Source organism: Anopheles aquasalis, chromosome 2, assembly GCF_943734665.1.
Source record: "Anopheles aquasalis chromosome 2, idAnoAquaMG_Q_19, whole genome shotgun sequence".
Classification (NCBI taxonomy): Eukaryota; Metazoa; Arthropoda; class Insecta; order Diptera; family Culicidae; genus Anopheles; species Anopheles aquasalis.
This window is the reverse complement of record NC_064877.1, coordinates 74,810,647-74,820,646: the sequence shown is the minus strand read 5'-3', so window position 1 is coordinate 74,820,646 and position 10,000 is coordinate 74,810,647. Positions and strand designations below refer to the sequence as shown.

The following is a 10,000-nucleotide window of genomic DNA, read 5'->3' as shown; positions in this document are numbered from 1 at the left end:
CGGCTCAAAAGACGCCAAAGACCGGGCAGGACAGCAGGAGGAATATGAACTGCTACTGGAAGAACAGATCGACTTCATACAAGCGCTCGGGCTGGAGGGAACGAAGGATAAGGAACGCAAACCGGAGATCACTGAATCTGAAAAGAAAAAAATGACTATCGAAGAAACGAAGAAATCCTTGCCAATCTACCCATTTAAGGAGGACCTCATAGCGGCCATCCGCGAACATCAAATTCTCATCATTGAGGGAGAAACGGGCTCCGGAAAGACGACTCAAATTCCGCAGTATCTATACGAAGCCGGCTTTACGAATGATGGCAAAAAAATTGGCTGTACACAGCCACGCCGAGTGGCAGCTATGTCCGTGGCAGCACGAGTAGCGGAAGAGTTGGGTGTTAAACTGGGTAACGAAGTAGGCTACAGCATTCGCTTTGAGGATTGCACGTCGGAGCGTACGGTGATCAAGTACATGACGGATGGTACGCTGCACCGTGAATTTCTGTCCGAGCCCGATCTCGGTTCTTACAGCGTAATGATCATTGATGAGGCCCACGAGCGTACACTACACACGGATATTCTGTTTGGACTGGTGAAGGACATTGTGCGCTTTCGATCGGATCTTAAGCTGCTGATCTCCAGCGCCACGCTTGATGCGGATAAATTTTCGGACTTTTTCGATGAAGCACCGATCTTCCGGATTCCTGGACGACGCTATCCGGTACCTTTCTTGTAATAGGTTATTTATCAAGCACAATATGATCACGTTTTGTTTGAATTTTGCAGGTCGATATATTTTACACTAAGGCTCCAGAGGCCGATTACATTGATGCTTGCGTCGTATCCGTGTTACAAATCCATGCCACACAACCATTGGGCGATATTTTGGTCTTTTTAACAGGTAAGCAAATGCTCTATTTCAATCCAAATGTTAAACAATAAAACTACGTACTTAACGCCATGTTAATTTTTCCTTTTTTTATTGTTGGTTTTAGGACAAGAAGAGATAGAGGCTTCTCAGGAGATGCTACAAGATCGCGTCAAACGGTTGGGCTCCAAGCTAAAGGAACTGCTCATTCTTCCCATTTACGCAAACTTACCATCGGACATGCAGGCAAAGATCTTCGAGCCAACACCTCCGAATGCCCGTAAAGTGATACTGGCGACGAACATTGCTGAAACGTCCCTTACAATCGATAACATCATCTACGTGATCGACCCAGGATTTGCGAAACAGAATAACTTTAATTCACGCACCGGTATGGAGACGCTGATGGTTGTACCAATCTCAAAAGCGTCCGCCAATCAGCGAGCAGGTCGAGCGGGCCGTGTTGCTCCCGGTAAATGCTTCCGACTTTACACGGCCTGGGCATACCAGAACGAACTGGAGGAGAACACAGTCCCCGAAATCCAGCGAATCAATTTGGGTAATGCGGTGCTTATGCTGAAGGCACTTGGCATCAATGATTTGCTGCATTTCGATTTCCTTGATCCACCTCCAAAAGAAACACTCGTGTTGGCGCTAGAGCAGCTGTACGCGTTAGGTGCTTTGAACCATCACGGTGAGCTGACGAAGCTGGGTCGACGGATGGCCGAATTCCCGGTCGATCCCATGATGGCTAAAATGTTGCTGGCAAGTGAAAAGTATAAATGCTCCGAAGAGATTGTTACCATTGCTGCGATGCTCTCGGTGAATGGTGCCATTTTCTATCGTCCCAAGGATAAGATAATCCATGCTGATACGGCACGAAAGAATTTCAACCATCCGCACGGTGACCATCTAAGTTTGATGCAAGTGTACAATCAGTGGGCCGAGTCGGACTACAGCACACAATGGTGCTACGAGAATTACATCCAATATCGCTCCATGAAACGTGCCCGCGACGTACGCGAGCAGCTCGTGGGGCTAATGCAAAGAGTAGAGATAGACATGGTCTCATCACTACCCGAGACGACAAACATCCGAAAGGCGATTACGGCGGGATATTTTTACCACGTTGCGCGACTCTCGAAGGGTGGAAATTATAAGACAGTAAAGCACAATCAAACCGTCATAATTCATCCGAACTCTGCATTGTTCGAGGAGCTTCCGCGTTGGATTCTGTATCACGAGTTAGTTTTTACGACCAAGGAATTCATGCGTTCAGTTATTGAAATCGATAGCAAGTGGTTACTCGAGGTAGCGCCACATTATTACAAACCGAAAGAATTAGAAGATCCTACCAACAAAAAAATGTCCAAAAATATTGGCCGGGCCACTCTGTCGGAGACATAATTAGCTAAATCAAATCTATAAAAAATGTCGAAATCACCTGATAAACCGTTGCTCGACAAACGAATAAGCGGCCCATACACGTTCGTTAATTCGCCATTCTTGAACCTGTATGGGCCGATTAACATTGAGCTATTGAATGTTTAAACCGGGAATAAGTTTAGAATATGGTTTGTTCAATTTGCCACGGTGGAGCTTGAAACTCGATTTCATGAGTTAAATAAAAAAATCTTGTGATTTAACGTTAAATCACGAACTCTCAAATTATAATTTTTTGTGAATATAAAATTGAATTTTTATGATTATAATTTTTTTTCAAAGTTTCCAATAAACGGCACATTCTCGCCAACATCCCTTTTCATAATAAACCGTCGATAAACGCAATCTTCTCATTCAATGCGATTACTTCAACGCTGAACTCATTTGGTATATCTAAACTAAAAGAAAGAAACACAATAAAAAATGTAAACTCGTCCCAGTTTCAATGTGAATGGATTAAAAATCTCCTAGTTACATTCCAGTTCCATAAAGAACTTTCTCTGATCGGCATCGACCCGCATTAATACACAAGCATGCTAATCAACGGACTATTCTCATTCCAACCAGCCGCATCGTTCGTCTCCCTTTTTCCATTCGCTGACCCGCCTCTTATCTTGGAGTGGATAATGTTGACGATGATTCAACTCGTCCATCAATCTCCATCGCACCCACCACTCGACAGATTCGCGAGCAGCAATCGAGCCGTATCCTTCTCGTTCGCATCTCAGACGACCATATCCTCAATTTACCCTCTATCCTTCAAGCGAATGCCTATTCCATGTTAAATGTGTTCGGTTATCTTACACCCCCTATGCGTGGCCGGCAGGAATCACAGGCGAAATGATGCTCCATCCCATCCCTTGAACTACGCCAATCAACAAGTGGGCCCAGGCACGGGCTAGCGGCTTTGCTAGAACGCAGCCTTTCTGTTCCAGCTTCCGGTCGTTTGAAGAAGAGAAAAGAAGATGAATAAACACAATTTTCCAACTTCTAGTGAAAATCATTTCCTCCTTCGGTCTCCGATGCCATTGCCTGTCGGGTTGAGTTGCTCCTCTCAGTTTCTCTTCTGTACCACCATGGAGCTACAATGAAACCCGCGTCAGCGTGTTCTTGTGCAGCAGAGTGTATAAGTTGATTTTCCGAGTTCTCCGGCTCCGGCTTGATTGTGATTTCATGTCCTCTCTCTATCTCCCAAAGCCACTCGTACGCTCGTACTTTCTCGCTCGTGCTTACAATCCTTCGAATCGATCCTGCGGCCAGTGTCGTCTTTGGCCATCCTTCCATTCAACAGCGCAGCCACGACATTGACGCCATTCGTTGAGATTTCCTCACTTTTGCCACCCTATCACTGTTTCGCATTTGCTTTCTCCAAAGCATTCAGCACGTTCGGTAAGAACAATTGGCCAAATTAAGCACCGTAGCAGCAATACCTACCTAGTCGGTTCTGGAAGAATCGTTCCAAGGATACGTCAACCATTTTTGTGTCTGCCTGGTAGATCGAGAAGCATAAATTAGCAGGATCTAATGACAAATCGTGACCCAGCAAGCGGGTCAGCACGTGACCTTATGACGGAAATGCCGTTCCTCCGCTGCGCAACCTTGCAGTCATGTCGATAGTCTATCAACTTTGAACCTACAGGTTGCCGAAATTTAAGCCCACGTTCTACTATGTTCGAAGGCAGGCATTTTTGTAGTAGGCTTTGTCTGATTAGCAGCGGAAAAGTAGTGAGAAATACATGCAGTTTATGCATTCGTCGTAGCAGCACAGCAGTCAAGTCATAGGCCGTGAAACTCGCTCCAAGATGGAATTGGTGAACGAAGGACATGTGCAGCGGGGTTCTTGGAGATTCCGAATTATTTGCCTCTTACCACCCTTGATCATACATCTGCTGTCGGCGAGTGCATTAAGCTACGTGCACGGAAAATCTACCACTCCCGCCCTGAGTCCCGATATTTGTTCCGTGATGTTTCTGATCGCCACCAGCTTCACCGTGAGCCGATTCCTCGAGCAGAACATCCGTGCCCATAGTGATGTAATGTCCGTCGGCATCATGGATGATGCGGATCGCATGGCAGCGAAACTGGAAGCCCGATTGATTGCGCTGGTAAAGGTAGGTCCTTTCGACAGTTACGAAGCGAACTGCAATCCGTTTTGGGATTTCTATTCATCTCCCTAGTGGCTTTCGTTTTTTCAGATTCTCGGCAACATCATCGCCTGCGATTTATCGCTACGGTTGGTATGGATACCAATCCAGTATGCTTTGTGGTGGAGTCACAAGAAATTGCTGGTAAGTGCTTCCGCTCATTTGTATACTGCAGAGCTATGGTGCATTAGTTTGGATAAGATTATTTGTTAGTTAAGTGCCTTCGACGAACTTTTTTTACCCGTATTCCGAGGTGCAGGTATGAATTTTGTGCAACACGTAGCATAGAATTGCGTTACTGAGTTTCTCTTTGCCTTTTTCGCGAGACTGCGTCGTTAGAAAGACATCATAGCTGGCTAGTCCCATTTGACACCTTTATTGCTCCGCTCATTACACCAGAGGTAATTTGGGAAGCTCGTTTGTTCGTTGTGTTAGGTTCGTTAATTTAGAATAGCTGTTAGCTATTTACAGTAAATATTTCAATAAAATTAATAATTATGCGCCCTCCTCCACCTCATTACCTATTCTATTCCTTCCAGGCATTGTTGGTGAAAGCGACACTTTTTGGATTAAAGTATAACTATCGAACCGAGACCATCTACCTACGACTACTGAGGGCTGCCAGTACAGCTAAAGGATACACGTGGCTGCGCTTTGTAACTGCCAGCTCTATTTTGCATATTGCTTACTCAAGAATCAAACATTCCCGCCCCAGCGTCTCCTCTCAAGGGTAATGTTCGGCAAAGTGAAGTGGGATTTACATTGGATCATTTCATTTCTCTCATTTCACAGACACCCACCTAACGGAAACCAAATGCTGTTGGGTAATTCGGATCATTTAATTCATCCAACTCCAAAACTCCTTCCTGTCACGTTGCAATGACTTCCATCCTATCTATCATTATCGCGGCCCTGCTCCACTACTCGCTCGGTGCAGTATTCATTACCGTCAGCCCCGTTTCCCATCGAACACAACACAGCCATCTGCATGCATGTCTCATCCTGCTAAATCTATGCTCCAGCGGCCTGTGGCTATCCCAGTGGCCTCTCTTTTCCCTTCGCTACCGTCGAAAGCTTCCACAACCGGTGCGGACGGTCGCTGAAGTCACACTCAATCTGGCAGTGTTTGAAGTAGTTCGCTATAAGCTGTGGCACCCGATGCAAATGCTCGCCTGCGTTGGCACCAAGTGGTTTATTACCAGCAGTCTGGCCAGGGACGCCGGTGGAGAACTTCTGCTGGAGACAATCCTTTCGTCCATCTCAATACTCGCCTTCTGCTACAGTGCCATCGGAACCGGGTATTCCGATCGATGGTTACGGTCATCCGGCGTATGGATGGAGTCCATGCGCTACCGAATGTTTGGAAATCGACCTGAGCAATCGAATGGTTCGGAGCAATACATGCGACTTCAGTTAGCCGAACAACCCGTAACCTTGGCCTCTCAGCAGGCACCGCGGGTACGCAATCGGCGACCCTATCGCAGCCGTTCAAGATCCGGAAGGCGTGCAACAACCATGCGAACGAGGTCGATGACAAGAAATGGATTGTAAGCCGATTAGTGAAGCAGTCAAATTTGTTGTTCCTGTCTCATACTTTCCGATTTTCCAATGCTTTTAGATAAAATTTTAATAAACTTTGTTTTTGCTCTTAAAATAAATTTCAATTATGTTCATGAATAGAGTGGCTTTTCCGGTGTTCTGCAGCCAACATAAATGCGGGACTATAACGTTACAACACCGCACGCGAAAAGGAAGGAGATTTATCGTGCGGCTGTCCCTTCTCCGGTGCTTGAGAGTCGGATTTTCTGTTTAGAAATCGCAACAAACGCGGTCTGGTGTGGATGTGAGGATTGCTGTACCTTCATTTCCACTTCATTCATATGGATGCCGCATTTACGACCCGCATATCACGAAAAGTGGCTCCCCGGCGGTACCCCGCTCACTGATCCATCCCACACTTAACACGACCATTGTTCTAACGGCCCCGTCTACGTTCTCGGCCGACTCTCGCGAGTCTGAGATGGCCAAGCTCGTGCATAACTGGCTGGCTGGCTAGCTGGCTGAGCGGGGCCGAGCAAGGACACTACTTGCTCGCTGCTCGTGGCACATATTATGCTCGTCCTCGTGCTAGTAGTAGACTGTCTGGTGGTCGTTCGGCGCACGCCATTAGCGTGATGCTCGTGAGAAAGTGACCCGAACGCGCATCGTTCTGGGGGAGTTTTCGCATAAAAATGGCGAGCTCATGATGACGCCCTAGTACTGGTTTTGTATCATATTGCTCGCCAGCCAGAAACAGAAGGCACGCAACAGGTTCCTTAATGTTGTGGCTCATTTCGCCCGTCTGCTCGTTCCAGACAAGAAGCGAGCGACCGAGGTTTCAAATGTTTCGGTTACTCTGACCGGCCGACCGAGCGACCGAACGTGAACACGAGAACAACCACCTCCATTCGGTTGCTTTAAAAACCCGTCACGGCCACGACGGCCCATTCAATCGACAACGGACCGTGTGCTCGAGCGGATCTCGACCTCTTGACACACAGCACAGCACCAGTAGCATTCATCTCTAAGTGGACGACGGTGAGGTGACACTAGCAGCAGTAGTAGCCACACATTGACCACACTACATAAACCCCACTTGTGGATCCCCGACCCGAGCTCGAGTCTGTCCAACCCGGTAAGCGAAGAAAAATCCCACCTCCACCGGAAACACCGGAAAGAGAAAGGAAAAACGTACCGGAAAGGGTGTGGGAAGGATAAACCAGTGCACGAGCCGCCAGAGGACGAACAGCGATTCCGATTCCATCGTGTGTGCGCTTATCAAGTTGCGAGCCATTCTGTGCGAGTGAAGTGGGTGGTTTGGGGTGGTTTGGGGTGGTTTGGGGTGGTGTGTGTATGTGTGTCTGTGTAGCAAGTGTGCCGCGCGAAAATCAGTGCCACTACCACGTTCTGCCATTATCCTTCCATTAGTGAAAGCGCAAAAGTGATTCCCGCTTTTCACGCTCCAATAAATCATCTTCCAATTCCTTGCAGCAGCAGCAGCAGCACCCCTCTCGCCTATAGTCGAAGCAGCAGCAGCAGCAAAAAAGTGTCGTTGTCGTGTGGCATTTGTCAACCGTTGTAAAAAGAACAATAGAAGAGGTGCAGCTTGAGTTGCGGAGTGTTAAACTAGTGAGCAGACACTGTAAGTATTACCGGAAACGGTTTCGCTAGTTGTGATTGTTCCAGGCTCTAGCCTTGAGCGCGACAGTGGTCCCAGTGGTGACGGTTTCGAATTATCTTACTCTCACTGCATCGCGGTCGAATCGCGTAGAACGACGCGGAATAACTAACCAACCTGATAACCTTCTGCACTGCTTTTGGTTTAGAGGGCGAAGAGGGGGCATGCTTGCAATCTCGCATTCAGTCGTTTCTCGGTGGTGATGGTTTTTCCTTTTTTGCTCTGGATTCTTTCTTGCAAACTGGTTCCGGAATATTCCACTTCCGCACTACCAGCCCACCAGCCAGCCAGCCTGCCAGCCAACCTCCAACGGTTTTTGGCTTTCGCGGGCTCCGGAGTCGTTTGACCTTAGAACGTTTGCTCGCGCGCACCGTCCGTGGTGCGGTTTCGCTGCAAAAAGTGATTGGCAAAAGTGATACCCTTGAATTCAGCATCACGACCGACCGCGGTCGAAAGTAAGTGAGGTTGGCGTGATTTGAATCCGCACGATTCTGTCGGTGGTCGATCTGCGTGTGCAGATCACAGAGTCAGCCGAAGGTCCGTCGATTTCTAGCCACGCGAGACCGTGATTCACGATTGACGGCGTGATGTCTCGGGGGTGCACAATGATGCAGCTTTTTTTTGTGTAACCACAAAGCTGCCCCGCAAACTAGCCGGCGGATGTGATAACATTCATGGCAATATGTTCGCTAAACACTAACAATAATCTAACGCTTTAATGTCTATCAGTGGACGCTGAAAACAATTCCTAGAGGGCGAAGGGGGGATAAGGGTATAGTGATACCACGGATCCACGTGGTAGTGGTTGTTGTTGGCCACAATTCTATGACCGTGTGATAACAGCTTTTGCCCTGACAGTCAATCTTTCACAGCTTGGCAGCTTCTACTTCGTCATGACGGGCCCGCACCATGCTTTAGTAGTTATGAAATCGAGAGGATGGCCCGGAGAGTACAAATCTAATTATTTGCCAGTATTGATCGAACACCATTTCGCATCCGTTACATCGGCGATGCTATGCTTTCCATACCGGCTGAGATCCGGAGTAACTCAATTAATAAAGTCGAGTGTTCGATCGATCCTTTGGAAACCTTGGTTTCAGCTTTTAGCGCCATTATGATTCGAGCAATTTGCCTCAACGTATTTGTGCGCGATGGAAAAGCGATACTATCTCAGTATGCGAGTGGCTATACCGCCAAGGGATCGATACCATTTCGCTACCCAAGTATCTCACCACGGGCTCTAGAATCACCACACGCCAAGAACGTTCCGGGGAGTTAACATTTGTTTTATATTTATACGATTTGCTGACACGAGCATTAAGTGTTAAATCTTTTTAACTGTGTTGTGTACATAAAAACTGAACAGAAACAATTCATTCAAGATGCCTGTTCCGTTGGAAAAAAGAGTAAATATTGCACGTTTTACCCGCACCACTAATGTACGGTTGCTTCTTTCCTTTCCCTGCACGCATCCCGACTTAACACCTCTTTGCAACGCTCCATCGAAAATGCACCTATTCTGCTAACTAACTAACCAACCAGGCAATGGACAAACCATGGCACAATGTTCCGAATGTCGTGAGTATTTAACCCACTAACCAGTGCCTTTAATTACAATTCAGTGAAGCACGACATTAAGTTTAACGTTTGATAATCTCACTCGCATCTGTAACTGCTGCTAATTGCTATCTATCTGTTACCCCCCCCCCCCCCCCCCCCCTTTTTAGACCGAAATGCAGGCCCCGGAGTTCAAGGACTTTGCCAAGGAAATGGTGGACTACATTTCCAACTATCTGGAGAACATACGCGACAGGTGAGTGCTAGTGAGATGGCCACCGTGCACGCACTCTACTCTAACCTCGCTAAAGACGAGTCGAGCTCGCTTGTGGTGCCGAGCTCTGTGTGACGCACTTTGCATGCGGCGCAGCGTGTGATTTCCCTCGGTGGGAACGGACCGCAATGATAGGATGCTAATCAACGCAGACTGGGAATTCCCGAATCCGGTGAACCGGTCCTCTCCAATGAATCACGGAACTGGTATTACTGACCTAGGCGTGTGTGAGGTTTACCGATGAGCCCGTGAAACCCTTGCAGAACCCGTCGATGATGAGCGGTTCTTTTCGTACGGTTGAATGCACTTTATGGCTCGAGCCTCGCACGAGCGTGACAGCGATCAATTGATGGCAGTCCACCCGATTGAGTGGAGAGTAATGAAGCCAAGAGTGGCTTTCGAATCAAGCTGCGCTCTAGCGGTTCAATCAACGGTGACGCTTGGTGTGTAAATTGCTGGCAATCAGCGTCCAAGGTTAGCGATCGGTTTGCCGGTGTCAC

At 47.6% G+C, this 10,000-nt stretch overlaps 3 protein-coding genes across 6 annotated transcripts in view; all 3 read left to right on the top strand.

Moving 5' to 3' along the window:
- LOC126573316 (pre-mRNA-splicing factor ATP-dependent RNA helicase DHX16) overlaps positions 1-2,539 on the top strand; it is a 3,243-nt gene extending 704 nt beyond the window's left edge. Inside the window, exons 1-3 of the mRNA XM_050233325.1 lie at positions 1-718; positions 784-898; positions 993-2,539. The exon at positions 1-718 is cut by the window's left edge and continues 704 nt beyond it. Of these exons, the coding sequence (XP_050089282.1) occupies positions 1-718; positions 784-898; positions 993-2,272 (2,113 nt within the window). The 3' untranslated portion in view covers positions 2,273-2,539. The remainder of the gene's footprint in view (positions 719-783; positions 899-992) is intronic.
- A 1,571-nt stretch (positions 2,540-4,110) lies between these two features.
- Positions 4,111-5,991, top strand: LOC126573331 (uncharacterized). Its single transcript, XM_050233352.1, has 4 exons — positions 4,111-4,419; positions 4,504-4,596; positions 4,992-5,182; positions 5,245-5,991. Exons 1-4 carry the CDS (start codon positions 4,111-4,113, stop codon positions 5,333-5,335), a joined length of 684 nt encoding a protein of 227 aa, XP_050089309.1. The 3' UTR covers positions 5,336-5,991.
- Positions 5,992-6,952: 961 nt separating this feature from the next.
- Positions 6,953-10,000, top strand: part of LOC126573323 (aromatic-L-amino-acid decarboxylase-like) — a 6,987-nt gene continuing 3,939 nt past the window's right edge. The window contains exons 1-3 of one of the 4 annotated variants that reach the window (XM_050233342.1): positions 6,953-7,126; positions 7,489-7,633; positions 9,397-9,482. In XM_050233342.1, coding sequence (XP_050089299.1) covers positions 9,403-9,482 — 80 coding nt within the window. In that variant the 5' untranslated portion in view covers positions 6,953-7,126; positions 7,489-7,633; positions 9,397-9,402. Of the gene's footprint in view, positions 7,127-7,482; positions 7,634-8,893; positions 9,076-9,396; positions 9,483-10,000 lie in introns of those variants that run through there. The other 3 variants (XM_050233341.1, XM_050233340.1, XM_050233339.1) reach the window with 3 other exon arrangements.